Source organism: Danio rerio, chromosome 2 (assembly GCF_052040795.2).
Source record: "Danio rerio strain M-AB ecotype USA chromosome 2, GRCz13ab, whole genome shotgun sequence".
In the NCBI taxonomy this organism is placed as follows: Eukaryota; Metazoa; Chordata; class Actinopteri; order Cypriniformes; family Danionidae; genus Danio; species Danio rerio.
Window position 1 is genome coordinate 23367501 of NC_141022.1, and position 17151 is coordinate 23384651.

At 35.4% G+C, this 17151-nt stretch overlaps 1 protein-coding gene across 4 annotated transcripts in view; it reads right to left on the reverse strand.

Moving 5' to 3' along the window:
- The window catches only part of dpydb (dihydropyrimidine dehydrogenase b), a 303079-nt gene that overhangs the window by 203816 nt on the left and 82112 nt on the right, over positions 1–17151 (reverse strand). For all 4 annotated transcript variants that reach the window (XR_015477648.1, XM_087239143.1, NM_212893.1 and 1 more), the window contains 2 exon segments: positions 14585–14666; positions 8950–9037 (listed from right to left, as the gene is read on the reverse strand). Coding sequence is in view for 3 of the 4 variants with exons in the window: in XM_087239143.1 (XP_087095269.1) it covers positions 8950–9037; positions 14585–14666 (170 nt within the window). In the remaining variant the exon portion in view is untranslated.

Sequence of the window (17151 nt, forward strand, 5' to 3'; positions counted from 1 at the left end):
AATATCATAGAATAATATATTCTCGCGATTGATTTAAGCACCTCCTTCCCTAAAATCAGCCAAGAGGAAGGAAAAGAGAAAAGGGCATTGTGGCTGCATACTTTTGCTAAAATTTCACCTAGCTTTTTTTTATTTAGTTTCCCTGGTTTCTGGAACCACTTAAACCCGATCCACTCCACATCCCAAAGACAAAACTGTACAATGCAGGCTACCAAATCTGACCTCTCTGGAATCTACGAAGATAAGCATGCAGGGTAAACATGTTCGATTATGGATCAGAGATGCGTTTAAGTCGTTTTTGTGGTCTTTATTTTGTCTCGAGCGAAAACAACCGTTTATTCGTCAATAGCAAGTGCTTGTAAATGTTTCACACTATAGTGTGAAAAAGAATCAAATTTGACAGCTTCCTACTACCCCATAGCATTCACTTTACCGACAAAATGCAGACAAACTTATGCTGAAGCGCATATTTGCAATTTCCCAAAAACGTAGCCCAGAGCACATACTCTAATGAGCTTGTGTTGTAATTTTGCAACAGGCTTGCTCCTGTTGATGTGTTGTCAATCTGGCAACGTGTGTGCATTATTTTGAGATTGAGGGGCAAGGTAAAAAAAATCCAATATTTTAAATATGGACAGCAATAGTTTAACCGCTAGTTCAATCCTACATAATGCTCCTTTAATTATATTTAGCATATCAAGTGTTACTGAGATACCCGATAGTCGGAATGAAGGGACTGTGAGTCCACAAAGGTTAGAGGAACACTCCTTTTTTAAGTCCCTAAACAGTTCTTGAGTTAACATCTTAATCCATGTTCTAACTACAAAAGAGTCATGCTTTAAATAGGAAAACTATCAAAACTTTTTTATTTTTGTTTTTGAAACAAGATGGTCTAATCTGATTCAATGATTTATGCTAAGCTAAGCTGAGCTAAAAGTGCCTCAGGAGATCAGTTGTACGAATTAAAATGGAACAACTTAAACTGTTTCCAAAAAAAGTGGAGTGTTCCTTTAAAGAGAAAACATTTCTTAGGCATCTCTTCAGCTTTTGTAGGAATCTCAGCTAATGTGACATTATGATACAGACGCTGACCTCAGTAAGACCTCCTCAGAGTCATATTCATTAGAACTGAACATCGAGACCAATCTGCCTCTCCATATGGTGTAGTTTAGATGCTGCATTCATCTTTTTCAATGCTTCAGATAAACCCACATGACTGCCGCTAACCTTAAAGCGTTCCAGGCTTAATTGCCTCCATTATGAACCATTTTGTGGTGGGTGTACACAGAAAACAATATTTTCAAGGCAACGGTCCGAAAATGTATATTTTGATGATAGCCATTACTGAGACGGCGAGCGTGCGACATGGCAATCACATGATAAAATGACAAAGAGGAGTGTGTGCGTTATTTTACCAGGGCGAAAAGAGACATCCTTATCTGTGTTTTTCAACCATTTCTCTCTCTCAAAGGCGAAGGTACACATTTGCATGTCAATCACTGTTGAGGCTGACATTAGAGACAACATGAGAGAAGTGGAGAAAAAAATATATCACAGAGGCGCAAATGTAATCATTTCCTTTATGATTCCCGGCTTATTGCGGTTGCTTTATGAGAAAAAGAAATCCCAGAGCAGTTCTGAGTCTCGCCCGTCTCAATAACAATGAAGCTTAGCGCCCAAAAAAGTAGTGCTTATTCAAACATAATAAATGATACGTATTCCTTTTAATTATAAAGAGAAGAAAGAAGCACAAAGTACACAGTCGCCCTCGAGGAATGTTTGAATTTCTCAAATCGAATCAATATGCCAATGCAGACAATATTTCTTCACTTTAATAAAAATAGACGGCAAAATGACTCAATGGACACACTGTGTTCCGTGCAAAGAAAGCACAAATGCCACAAGCTGGCAAGCATTAAAAGATTAGATGGAAAAGTTGAAATTCCTTCATTGTTTATTCACTCCTTATGGCAACATATACCTTTATAGGCTGAAGATGAGAAGAGCTTTATAGACCTAAAATAATAATAAAAATAATGTCAGGCATGTTTAGAACAAAAATAATTTGATGAAATAATAAAATACAAGATTAAGTGCAGCTAAAATAATATTCATTTGTCACAGTCAAGCCAACATTTACCCGTTTGTCAGCAAGACATTTGTTTATTATTTCAAATGTAATACAATTTAGTACAGTCCTTAAATATGTTTAATACACAGCTAAAGGCAGAATTATTAGCCCTCCTGTGAAAATGCAATTCTTTTTCAGACATTTCCCAAGTGATTTTCTTTCGGAAAGTATTTTATTTATTTTAGTTTGATTGGAATAATAATAATAATAATAATAATAATAATAATAATAATAATAATAATAAAACTTAAAATAAAAAACTGCTACGTTCAATATTATTAAATATTGAAGTCAGCATGTAACAAAAGATATATTTGTCTTTTTTTTCTGTTGTTGTGATGTATTGTACTGTACATCCACTTGAAACGGTCCTGAAATGCTAAATGAATAAATAAATACATACATAAAGCGGTGCAGGATTTTGTTCTTTGGGAAGCCACTGGATTGTTGAGAGATTGACAAATGGATGAACTTATAGAAACAAGGCATGCATTAAAGGAAATATGCCTGCCTTAAGGAAATTCCATGTTACCAGAAAGTGATGAAAAGTCATTTCGAGGGGGAGAGATTTTGGTTAAAGTTTAATAAAATTTCACAGGAGGCTATGATTGTTGTCTTCAAATGTACTGTACAAACGTTATGCTTTGTGGTGTTTTGCGTTTTGTTTTCTGTTTTGCCTTCTCTTCTTTTCTCTCTCTTCCATTGTGTATCCTGTCCTGTTTTAGGTGCAACCATTGGTCAAGAAAGATGTCAAACACCATCATGATGCAATCGACTAAATGATACCGCATATGTCACCGGTAAAAAGTATGTCCTTCTTTATAAAATCAGATTTTAACATTGGTGATTAAAAAGTACACAGGATGTAAAACTTAATCACCACATGCTCTATAACATGTTCAAAAATAGGCAAAAGAATAAAGACTTAAAAATGAATGAATGCATGAAAAATATTATGGGATTTTATTTACAAGAAACAGTTCTTTGGCTTGTTTTCCTCTGAACTTATATTGAGCATATAAAACATATAAAGGGATATTTTGAATATATAATATATTATTACTGAATATTTATCAATCTTTTCCATGCAGATAAAATGCATGGACGTTGAATTTAAGCCCATGCATTAAATTCTGCAGTGATACAATAGATTTGTGAGATAAAATAGCTGGAGTTTAAGCCGTTAACACCTGCGACTTTGTGTTTTGTGGCCTGGATTAAGTGAGTAATTGAAAATATCTGACTCAAAAGAATAATTCATTCTGAATCAGATTTGGCTATTTTTTCCATGACCTCCAAAGCCAGAGTGAGAGTCAGAGTGGATGTCTCTAGCTTCACACTTACAATTGACAATTCACAGCTGACTCTTTTACCCAAAGTGACTTACATTAAGGCATCTAAAACTGTATGCATTTCAACAATTCGTTAATCTGCTGAATCAAACCTATGACTCCTGGCGTTGCTGTCAGCATGCTCTACATCTACATCTATTCATGTGCTACAGAAACACATGCTCTGTTATGTACACAAATACAGCTTCATATGGAGTTGTGTGTTTTGTTTGTCTTGTTATAAGTCCCAGTAAAACTCCAGGGTTCTTCCAATAAGTATTTCAATAGGTGCCCTGTGGAGTATTTTAATGTGTTTATTTCATTGGCCCATGAACATTTTTTGCGTGTTATCAAACTATTTCATAACTGTAACAAGAGGCAATTCAATCATAATTTACTGCACACATTATGATAGATCTATAAAAAATATATATATTTGACTTTTTTTTTCTTTTCTTAAAATAGCTTAACTTAAAGTGCTGTGAAAAAGGGGATTTTTTAAGGTACTTAATGAAATGTTGCTATATGGCAACAACGTCCAATATTCAAATTCCTCATAATTAATAATTGTGTTGTTTGTTTTAATTTAATTGGTCTTGCAATATTACAGCTTTAACACAAAAATGAAAAATGACACCATATGCATACCTTCCAAGAACTGATATTGCAACAGCTGTCATTAATTCCATTCATTTTTGCTGAACATTATTGAAAACAAACTTTATATTGTATTTTCAGACCCCCTAGTCTTTCGCAATTCCGCGATCGCTGAATCCAATGCAAAATCAACAAAAAGTCTGCAAAATTCTTAATTAAATGCAAAATAATCACAAAAAATATAAATAATCTCGTAAAAAAATCAAATTCTAAACCATATCATCAATTTATATTTATTTCAGTTTGCACTTAATTGCTTAACAGGACTTACAGACTTTGCATACGCAGCGCACTAGATGTATTTGAGCGTCTCTCGAAAAATGACATCTTACCTGCGCCCTCACTATCATTACATTACATGGAGGTAAGCAGACGAAGCGCGAGTGATTTACATGTGAAGTCAATGCAAGGATGAGATATAGACGTCTTGTGGCACGAACTGGGCATTCTGTGCGTTTGACAAGCGTCAGACTGCAAAAGAAAGTTGGAGCAAACTGAGCAATGGAACAAACAGATGGAGCTGAGATTGGTTCAAGGATGACGGCAGCTGAAAGTAACCCAATTGAAGGACATTATTGCTTTACATGTATGGCTGGTATTATGATGAGCGTTAAATCGATAAATGTCTTTAACCCTTTCCATGCCCTTAACAAGAGAAAAAGCTTCCCTGCCTTTGAAGAGTTTTACGGCAATCCGTGTTTTATGTGTATTAAGGTAGGGGAAGCCCTAATGCATGTCCTATGTGTGACATGATGTCAGATGCTTCGGGGGATTGAAATCTGAGAAAAAGTAAGATTGTGGATCAAAATAAGAGTTATCCAACCTTCCTTTGCCTTAATCCCTACTGTTTCAAATCTTGTCTTGAGAGACTAAAATAAAGAAGTGTTTTTTTATGATTTGTGTCATTGTCATTGTGTCAGATTGTACACCCAGCATAGTAGGCTACCTTATATGGTAAATACATATAATGTTTTACGTTTATATATTTAACGTTTTGACAATTTTTAATAACTAGTAAAACAAGGTCAATTAAAAATGTAAGAATGCATGGACAAATTTTTCACCACACACTCTATGTGCTTTAGCATTGACAAAAGAAGGGAGAGTAAAACAGATTTCTATTTTGAGCTGACTGATAAAAAAATTCAACTCTTGTATATGATTGATGAAAGAAACTGCTTGTTTCATGTATGTTTGCTGTATGTGACCACGTGAAGGTGAGTAAATAATTCGCATAAGTTGGGTAATGATTCTCTATTGTTTAAGGTGAACTTTTTGAGGTTAAAAATGAACATGAGTAAATGAGTACGCTAGGGTGTGTGTTTGTGTTTGTGTGTGTGTTTGTGTGCTCAAAGGCAAAGACACAGTGAAGGACACAGTAGATTAGGAGAAAGACAAACAGAACACAAGATTTACAAGAAAGTCGGACAACAAGAGACAATGGGAGCATTAAATAGACAGGCAGTTAGATTTCAAGGGAAAGGGTTACATGCGTCCCTGGAGAACAAAAAAGACTTCTCAGAGTGGTTTAGATTGGAGAAAAACTCTGTGACTAATTAGTTTATCAACAGTGTTAGAATACATACAAAAATAAATGCCTGCGGTGACAAATTAAATACTGCTTCAGTACATTTTTGTGGCAGTTTCAAATTTAGATGTTTAGTGAGAGGCACTATAATGTGTTTTAATTTTTTCTGTGACATTCCAAATTCAAATGGAGATTTAGTAATGTTTAACTGAAAAAAAAAACATACTATCTACACCAGTGGTTCCTTAAGTGGGGTCGAGACACCGATTGGAGTTTACCCGTGCTAAATTCAGTTGATTGGACATGATTCGAAAAGGCATACACCTGTCTATATAAGATCCCAGGGTTTACAGTGCATATCAAAGCACAAACCAAACATGAAGACAAAGGAATTGCCTGTAGACCTCTACGACAGGACTTTCTCAAGGCACAAGGCTGGGGAAGGTTACAGAAACATTTCTGCTGCTCTGAAAGTTCTAATGAGCACAGTTGCCTCCATCATCCTTAAGTGGAAGATGTTTAGAACCACAAGGACTCTTCATAAAGCTGGCCAGCCATCTAAGCTGAGTGATTAGGGAGAAGGGCCTTAGTCAGGGAGGTGATCAATTACCCGATGATGACAATATCTGAGCTCCAGTATTTTTCTGTGGAGAGAGGAGAACCTTGCAGAAGGACAACCATCTGTACAGCAATCCACTAATCAGGCCTTTATGATAGAGTGGCCAGACAAAAGCCATTGCCCACCTGGAATTTACCAAAAGGCATCTGAAGGACTCTCAAACCATAAGAAACAAGAAACTAAAATTGACTCTTTACATTATATTTAAGATGCAGCAATAGTGTCAGATGCAGCAGATTGATGTTATGGCACCAGGTTAAACTTTCTGGCACATTTACAGCACTGGCATACATTAAAAAAATAAAATAAAATAAACAAACAATAGACTTGGGCCTATTGGTGTGCCCCATTGTATGCAAGGTTTCTGCATTTATAACCACCTCAGATGATATTGGGGGTTGCGAGCAACTGGCATTGCTATTTTGGGGATTGTGGGCTGAAAAGTTTGGGAAACCCTGATCTACACTACACACACACAAAAAATGTGTGGTAAACATGCATTTTAAAGGTGGTGTGCAATAAAACTGATATAAACATGTCAAATCTTGATCAATCAAAATGCTCTAAAGCAGAGGTGCCCAAACATTTTCTTATGAAGGGCCAAAAACCAAACTAGATTGAGGCTAGTGGGCGAAAGGTAAATATAACTGCCAATGGTACTTCCAAATTTCATTCATTCATTTTCTTTTCGGCTTAGTCCCTTTATTAACCTGGGGTCGCCACAGAGGAATAAACCGCCAACTTGCATATGTTTTAAACAGCTGATTCCCTTCCAGCTACAACCCATATCTGGGAAACATCCATACACACTCATTCACACATACACACACTCATACACTACGGTCAAATTTAGCATACCCAATTCACCTATAGCGCATGTCTTTGGACTTGTGGAGAAAACTGGAGCACCAGAGGGGAAAATCCCGCCTACACGGGGAGAAAATGCAAACTTCACACAGAAATGCCAACTGACCGAGCCGAGGCTCGAACAAGTGACCTTCTTGCTTTGAGGCGAACGTGCTACCCACTGTGCCACCGTGTCGCCCACTTTCTAATTTTTTTAATAATATTTAAAAATAACTAAGAAACATTGCTTTGTATGAACTAATGCAGTAGACATTTTTTACGTTTATATAATGAACTTCTTACAGTAAAAACTCATATCTCATTTATAACAGAATGGAGTTACGCTAGTCAAGCTGCATCTGATTTTGTCTTGATTTTCTTGCAGATGTCTTCTGAATTGTCCACTATCTGTTGAGTGACAGTATTTACATTTTTGCAAATTATATATTTACGTATTTACAATTAACATTTAAATGAAATATTTACTTTTAGTTGGCTTTTTTGTAGCTCAAAAATAAAACGGACAAAAAAAAAAAAATTATTTTAAAAAAGAAATGACAATCTCTGTTAAAATCATTCACCCCAACCCTGCCCATCATTCATACTCCTATCTCAGATGGGATGGTGGGCCAAATCAAAGGTTACAAAAGGCCAACTTTGGCCCGTGGCCCATAGTTTGGGCATCTCTGCTCTAAAGTATCTGATATGCCCTGCCCCATTCAAAATGCTGTTTATTTGATCCGCTTGAGCTCAGCCTCACTCTGGCAGAGCAGTGATGAAAACAAAACACTATTGGCAGTTTTTTTTTTTTTTTTTTCAAGGGGAGGGGTTACAATATGTCCCACCAAATAAACATTGAATAAAAATGCACATTTCAAAGGAATTCATGGGACTCTTAAGAAAATAAGTGTTATTTATCTGTTTTTTTGTTGTTGTTTTTTTTTTTATCTTGAGCTACACATCACAAATGCAATGCTATACTCAGAGTGAGCTACCAAGCAAGTTTACCATTGTGTAAAATGTCCAAAATGACATACAAATGTGACAAAGGGACAAGGCTTTATAAAAAGTGATGCAAATACTATATATTTCCCGAATGATGTTTAACAGAGCAAGGAAAGTTTCACAGTGTGTCTAATAATATTTTTCTTCTATTTGTTTTATGTGGGCTAGAATAAAAACAGGTCAAAATTGTTAGCCTCTTTAAATAAAGATTTTTTTTTTTCGATAGTCTACAGAACAAACCATCATTATACAATAACTTGCCTAATTACCCTAACCTGCCTAGTTAAGCTAATTAACCTAATTAAGCATTTAAATGTCACTTAAAGCTGTATAGAAGTGTCTTGAAAAATATGTAGTCAAATATTACTTACTTTCATCATGGCAAAAATAAAATAAATCAGTTATTAGAGATGAGTTATTAAAACTATTATGTTTAGAAATGTGCTAAAATAATCTTCTCTCCGTTAAACAGAAATTGTGGGAAAAAAATAAAATAAACAGGGCGGCTAATAATTCTGACTTCAACTGTAGGTTTAGCGTAGTGCGTCCTCAGAAGTTAAAGAGAACAAATGGCTGACAATTTGTGTATTAATCAATTTTTAGTTTGATCAAACAGCAAGACAGCCTACATCCTTCATTGATAGACACTTCTGTGATTTACTGTAGGTTAAAAAGCTTAAATGCTGAATACATATCAAATGATCTTTAATAACAAAAAATGCAGCTGAACACATGATAAAAAAATACTCATGAAATAATACTACCAGATCAAATACAGTCAACAGATCATCATCTTTTTGTTAGGTGAAAGAAACTCAAGAAAGAGACTAACCAATGCCAATGAAGACCACTTGATAGCCCTCCTCCTTCAGCGAGGTCAGAGTCAAGCCATTCTGCCCCAGTCCCTTCTCAAGAACAACCTGTCAGAAATAAATAAAAAAGAAACCACATCACCATACCGCATCTGTCTCAGCTGCCTCCATCTGTCTGTATTATTCACATAAAGAGGATGTTAGCGTCAATTATTCTACGCTGCTGTGAATTCCAGGACATAATTACATCAATCATCCTGCAACCTTTGTGATGGCAGTATACAGACGAGTATAGTTATGATACATTAGTACAAACAGAGTCATTCTGTGGTCACATGGGCCGCTATGTGTTGAGCTACAAATGACAAAATACAAATGTGGTTCATAAGAGGTGGGTCGCAGGTCTATTCTTACAGGGTCACGGACTGCAGAGGAAAATGAGGATACGTTAAAATGATGAAACGCAGCTAACAATTTAATTATCTATAGTTAGGTAAGCAAAATATACAGGTTTATCAAAACGCCTCCCATATATTATGTTGTTGACGTCAAAAGGCTGTGCATCCAATGTAATTATATGCTATTTTGCAGCAAATATTTCAGCCGGTTGGTTGAAGCTGGTTAAATTAGACGGATGCCAACATGGACAGAATTACACAACATTAATCAAAAAGCATAAACAAAAATCACAGCAAAAAAAAAAGATTACATACCAATATTTTGGCTGACAGTAATAGCTTTATAATTTAATGTGTCAATATAAAAATAAAGCAATGAGATTTCCTATGAATTACACATGGAGAACAACTACTAATTTGAAGACAGAAGAAATGAGGCCCAATTAGATATTGACCGATACACCTACAACTGTTTTACAAAATAATATTTGTATTTTACAGGTGCCATAAAGTAGCTAAGACAAGTTGAAAAATAACCACATTAATTAGCCCTCGAATCAAAAAGCTCAGTGTTGATCATTTTTGGGATGCTCATGAATATTAATGAGCTCTGCTCTGATGCTCCACAGCAGTCAGTGCCTCACACACACATGAACACAGCGTAATGTGCTCTGTAATGAATATGTACCATCATATCCTTGCTGTAATAATTGCTGTAATCTCACTAGCAAACTTTATAGAAAGCAAATGCAGCATATTAATGACACTGTGTGCTTAACCACAGCAAGTGGCTATGCTTCCGTCCAACAATCTGAATTAAATTTATGCACAAACTGGAATATCACATACAAGACGTGAGAATAAAACAAAGTTTCTATCCAATGAGTTAAATGTGCAGTAGGTGATCTTCCATAATGTTAACAGCTTAGTATAAATCTCTGAATCACAGTACCTCCCCTGCCGTCCAGAGTCACGCCTCCTAAAACACGAGCAGATGACAGCAGAAGCCTCACTCATGTATTAAAAGCGACTAGTGCTTGTCCAGCAGCATGCAGGAATTGCACTTATTACTAAGCCAAACTGACATGCTATTTTAGAGTGAGTATTCAGACTAGCATGGTAAACAATATAAGGAGAGCATCACAGGTCATCATTGATTAAAAATGAACCAATGTGATGTGAAAATAAAACCATTTTTACCTCAGTAAAGCAGGTTGGACGGAATAGCGGTATTTACTTGTGTTTTGTTATTAAACTAAATAGAATTAACATTATCGATGCTGTAAAAGGACCTTATGAAACTGAAAATAGTAACATCAATCATTTATCGGAAGACTTTAGTGGCTGAAAAAGCTAAAACTGAAGAAAGAAATCCTTCAGCTATAGTGTCATCCTTTCACCAGCGTGCAAAGGTAACTCCAATATTGTTTCAAGTTTTTAAAAAGTTATGATTCAGCATGTTTTTACCGATCGCGTGCATGCTCTCTCTCGCTTTCTCGATCCCTTTCATAAACGCGCAATGCACAAACAACGGAGCTCCATATAAACGGCTGGCGCAGTTGTTCAAATCTGCATTTGCTGACAGACTGTTTGGGCTACTTATGGGGATTATGAGAGATGTCGGCCTGACTATTTATTTAGATGAACATTTTTTAATTTTATGCCTTAGCCAGAAGATAAAAATACATAAAAATATGTTTAGATCATTTACTTTAATCAATATTATTGGAATGTGAATAAACTTTCAACCAGCACAACAAAAAATATGTTTCTAAAGACCTACTGTACCTTCAAAGAGAACAAAATTTTCACTTTCTAATTAACTGGCAGAATTTGCTGCGATAGGAAAAGCTGCGTGAATCTTTTCTTCATTTAATAAATGACCTGTGCCTCAGAAGACAGTATGCCGATGCGCAATGAATGCGAGGTGGCATTTGAAGACGTGAGAAGTGGAGAACAGACGCTTTTGACAGTTCTAGAGGTAATTAATAATAAGATAACAATAATACTGAAGGAACAAAACAACATTTCAGATGTTTTACAACACAGGCAGCCTGCTGGTTTATCCAGTAAAGGTAATGTTTAGGAAAAAGCATTATATTGTATATATATTATGTTATATTGTATATATTTATATGCTGTCAACCAGCGTAAAAAAGGAAGAAGAAGAAATCGTCGTTCTCGCCATCATATGGATTTACTTTCATTGGCTAGACACCGGCCTCACAGTTCTGTGAATGTCAGTGCCGTCACTTATTGATCCGCGATTGGTAAATGTGGCTTGTGTGGACGCTACTATGCTACTTGACTAAAAAAAAATAAATAAAAAAATTCACTAATGAAAAGATATGTGATTTAAAAAGTAGCGACTCTACCACCACACTACTGAGAAATATAGTTAAACTAGTAGCGTTACTGCTTGTAGCGACGCTACTGAACAACACTGAAAATAAGTAAACGAGACAGCAGCAAGAACATCGAGTTCAGCTCCAACCCTGGTCAAACACACCTGAACCAATTAATAAGGACCTGAACAGCGCTTGATAATTACAGGCAGGTGTGTTATATATTGGTTGCAACTGAAATCTGCAGGAAGGTAGCTCTCCAGGAACAAGGTTGGTCACCCATGATTTACAATATCTTCATATTTGTTTATGCAATTTCTGTAAATTTACAAAATCACACTGTTTTATTTGTATTGTAAGAATAATTAAATAAAAGTAAACACCTTATTTGAGTTTCGAAGGAGTTTTTTTTTCTTATTTCTACAACTAAAATGCATTCTAAGCTGTTCATCCCAGTAAAATGTGATTGATCCAGTCTCCTGCATGCGCACAAAACATATTTCATAAGAAACACACACACACAAATAAAACATGCATTTAGTAAAATAAGTGAATGCATTCATGATCAGTTAACTATGTTTATGTACCGCTGACTCTTTAAACAATTCATTAACTTTTCTAATTTTGACTGTAATATAATGTTGTGCACCTTTTGTGAAGCTGCTTTGGAATGGTAATCATTGTAAAAAGTGCTATATAATTACACTTGAATTAAATTGAATAATTGTATAGTAGCAGAATTGATCTATGCAAATGTAAAAATAGCTTGGAAAAAATAAACTTTTTTTAATAACTCAAATTTACTGCCCGTTTGTTATGTTAGGGATGAAAACATCCACTGCATTAAGCTGCTGTAAAAATGCATCAGATAAATATTTTTTTGCATTGTTAATCAACCCCAGTCCTGATTAAAACTACTAAATTGTTTAGAAAATTACAAAATTTTAATTCTTTAGTTGCCATATTCACAAATTATGTTACTGATTTGGTAAAAAAAAAATAAATAAATAAATAAAATAAAAATCACACAAAATGACGCATTTTCAATATAAAAAGTACTTTTTTTTAACCTTTTATCACAGTCTTGAACATGTGAATGATTCTTTCAGGAAATCGCTTTCAGGACTTAACTTGTGCCGGAACACGCCGGATACGGAACTTCTGAAATCTGATCCGGCACCTCATTTTTCCTATCACCCTACTCACCTGTCCTTTTCCCTCGCCCGCTGTGCATTTTTACTTTGTTCCACGACTCCCCAACCCTCTTCACGTTCGTCCGTGACAACCAACCCCTGCCCCGGTTCTTAACTTATGTCCGCGACACCTCTCCGCTATCCAACAGCGCTAAACCTCTACGGGTAGTATGTCGGATCCGTAACCCCGCTCTGTTACGGGACTTTACCATTCACAAATTGAGCACTGGTAACAACCTTGATTTTGATGCACTATTAGATAAATAATTTTTCTCCCTAATTTACTGTAGGTGGCTGTTTTTGCCCTATTGACTTCCATTATTACCACATTTGTTGGTGTATGAACACACAGTCTTTGTTATTATTTACTCCATGTAGTTCTGAGCGCTGAGATGCATTTTTTGATTTTCTCAGATACATCATGTGCGTAAAGGTCATTCTCACACACCCTTTAATTTACAGTTGTACACCATATAAAATCCAGAAACTAAGCTTTTTATTTATTTCTTTGTTTTATTTCATCTAAAGGGTTAATGGTGCCAACTGATGGTCAACAGTAACAATTACAAATTTTACCTCTTTCCAACAGGAAAAATGCTTGATTATATGGTGCCACAGTTTTGTACACAAAAAACAAGGTTATAATGGAGGTCAATGGGGCAAAAACAGTCACCAACAGTAAATTGGGAGAGAAAAAAAAAAAAAACATTTAATCAAACACAATGTATCACAGGCAATGTTGTTTGACATGTCTAAGACTTTGATAAAAAGTAAAAAAAATCCAGTCCACAATTACTTTTTATATGGAAAATACGTCATTTTTGTGTGTTTTTTAACCAAATTAGTGACATCATTTTTAAATGTGGCAATTAAAGAGTTCAAATCCTGTAATTTTCTAAGGAATTTAGTAGTTTTGATCATGACTGAGGTTGATTAACGCATAACATTTTAAAAAATATATTAATCTGCTGCATTTTTACATCAATTTAATTTAGTAGATGTTTGCATCCCTATCATCACATAAGGGTAGTAAATTTGTTTTAAATTTCAAAGCATTTTCTAAAAATATGTGTCGAAATAAGATTTGTCACCAAAACTTATTTTGCTCACTGAAACACAGAAAAGGTTATGGCCAAATTTAGAATTAAAATCACCCCAGGGTGGATGAAAACATCCCCAACAGTACATAAGGGTTAAATAACTTTTTATTCAACTATTTGACAATTGACACCCCACAGTGTGACATAGCTTATAACTGGCATCATGTTCATACAGTGTGACAAACAACAACCTTAAAAGACTTGCTATAAGCAAGAAGACGTGTTGTTCTTATCCGCAACATCAGCACTGTGCTAATTCTCTATTAAAATAACTGAGCCAATTGAATCAGAATTTTTTCAGTGTCCCCTTTTCCTAACCTTAACCAACCCCCCATCAAGTCTGAGAAACCTTTCCTCTTTCTCTCCAGCTCTCTCAAGACTAAAATCAAATTAATCATGGTCAGGTGATCTAGATGAGGACTATCGATTGCCATTTCTCACCATCACAGCTCTCAGGCAATGGACAGATGGATGTCTTTGCCACTTGCCTCACTAATGTGGCTTTTAATTGTGTTTTGTTAGCTTGTTTTTTTTCCCTTCCCCCTTGCATGGTTATTAATGTCAGTGACATTTGGGTGTTGCTGGGTTGGAAAGATATGACATCCCCCGTCTCTCGTACCTTTACGCCAAGATCCTTCATCAGATCAATCTCAAACTGCACCACCTCGTAGGGCAACCGGAACTGAGGGATTTCTGAAGTGCTGAAAACAGAGACGAGAAGGCCAAAAAACAATGTTTAATATGTACTGCTGCGTCTGTGTGGAATTAAATTGATTAGTCAGTGAGGATGCTCTGAAGGATCAGTCTGTTGAGCTCTGTACAACTTTGTCGCAGTCTTTCTCGCTTATTGAAAATGAATAATGTCTCGTTGCTTTGACGCTGTGCGAATCGATGGAGCATGTGAAAGGTATGGAGGATATGACAAGCTCGGCAGAGTCGAAGTCTCTGTCGGGTGTGAGTAAAATAATAATAACAGGGATCTGAAGGTGCTGTATGAATCAGACTTCAATACATAACCTTTAGGGCAAATGGCGTGTGATCATGTGATCTCTTGCACTCAAGAGCGTGTTTCCCTCATTAAAGCTCCATGAGGAGTATGAAACTAACAGTACCCACATAAAATCAAAGTCTGAATCGCAAAGTACTCATTTATAAATGAATAAGTATGATGCACAAACCACATGAATGTTCACAATGTTTAAAGACGTTGGGATTTTTTGTCATTATGCCATTTGTTAAATAAAAAAACAAACAAAAAATCATGATTACAAAATATTGACTGTTGATCTTGTTGAGTGAATTATCATCCAAAAAATGCCATGCGCTACAACCGTTGTTTAGCATAATATACTGGTATTACTATACTGAATGTACAAATAATTTGTGGTAAAACAAACAAAAAAAAGTGTACCTAAAGCTCTAGTTATCCTAAGAATCATACACACTGGCTGTTTCTCAAGTGTGCAAAGTTCAAACTTGCGTCCTTGCCAAGTTGAACAGATTTGGAAGAAAGAACTACAGAGGATGCGGGTCCACAAGTCGGGTACTTTTTCAAATGGAATGGCAGTGTCCATATAATGTCACTTACCTCACCATAGATTCATCAGTTTTAATGTACATTAACAATTAAATGATTTAATTATATAAAGCACAGCTTTATAATTAATATATTTATATTATAAATCTATATTTTTTATTTTAAAAATGTAAACATAAATCACTATAAATGTGAAGTAAAATGTATTAATAAGTGAAGTAAAATTCGTGTCTCTGATTATCAGGTTTTAGTAAACTATAATGGACATTATAGAAATATACAGTACGTAAACGTAAACAATAGGAAATAATGATAATGTTAGGCAATTTGGTACATTAAACAATGACAAACAACGTACAACATGGTAATTAAAGACAATTATAAAACGTAACAAAATAACACTGTCAAAATAATACACCTAAGGACAAATAATGGATTTCTAAGATCAAAAACTGTCCATTAGATATGCACAAGTTGTATTAAATATCATGTTTTAACTAAAATGGACAGATGCAATCCAGCGGTACATCCGTAATGGACTGGCTGATTAAAGCTGCTCTCGATGGAGGAGGTGATGATGAAGCTCCTGCTGACAAGCTGGAGGTCAGAGTGCGCATAAGCTGAGGCACATCGTCAAAGATCTTCATAAATAAACTGCCAATTCGAGTTTAAAACAACCACATTCTCACCTGAACAACTCTTAAAACTTTATTTTGTAACATAACAGAGGAGTATTTTTAAAACAGTGTAAATTATCTCCTCTGCCATTAGCTTTCGCTGGTAAGGTTGCAATGTATTCTGGGATACATGTGCTTCGCACAACTCACCTCTCGATGCATCCTTGGCAAAAGGGGTGGAGCAAGAACACATTCGGGATTTTTTTTCTGTACTTGGCAAGATGTGATTTTGGCAATATTGGAACAGTACTTCGGCGACGGTTGATGACGTTTCACGATGACACAAGAACGCAAGCACAGACAAGAACACATACTGAGAAACAGCCATTTATTTCTATTGATAATTTTTTTGATCTAAGGCCAATTAAAAAATTTGTTTGTGGTTTAATGACAATTAACCAACACTCTTAATACCTACTGGCAAATTTATTAGATATTCCTGGTAAATTGGTCTTCAAACCAAATATCTAATATATACCCTTAAATTGTATGGGTTCCGTTTATACTTGACCACAAATGCATCTCCTCCTAACTGATATGATTTCCACTTTTTAAATTTTGCGATATAAACAAATTTAATGTCAACTGAAGCATCAGATACAGATAAGAAACTTAAGCTATATATCTTGTTTGGCATAGGAATGAACTATATGTAGGATACACGGGACTTTGTACTTTGCTTGTCTTCCAAACATCATTACAAGTGTACAATGCACACTAAGTCAGTACCACAATGCACTTGCAACAGCAAATCTAAAACAGATGTTAAATAATACCCATACCCAACTGTGAGATTTTGTGTGAATTTCCGCTTCTCACAACAATATAACATCCACAGAGGTTTACGTTTCTAAATAAATACATTTTTAATAGTTAAATTAACATTTGTATACATAACACAACTTCAATTACTTTGTTACATTACTAATAGACAGCTCACTAAGTGCCACAGGATTTGACCAAGAAGTTTAA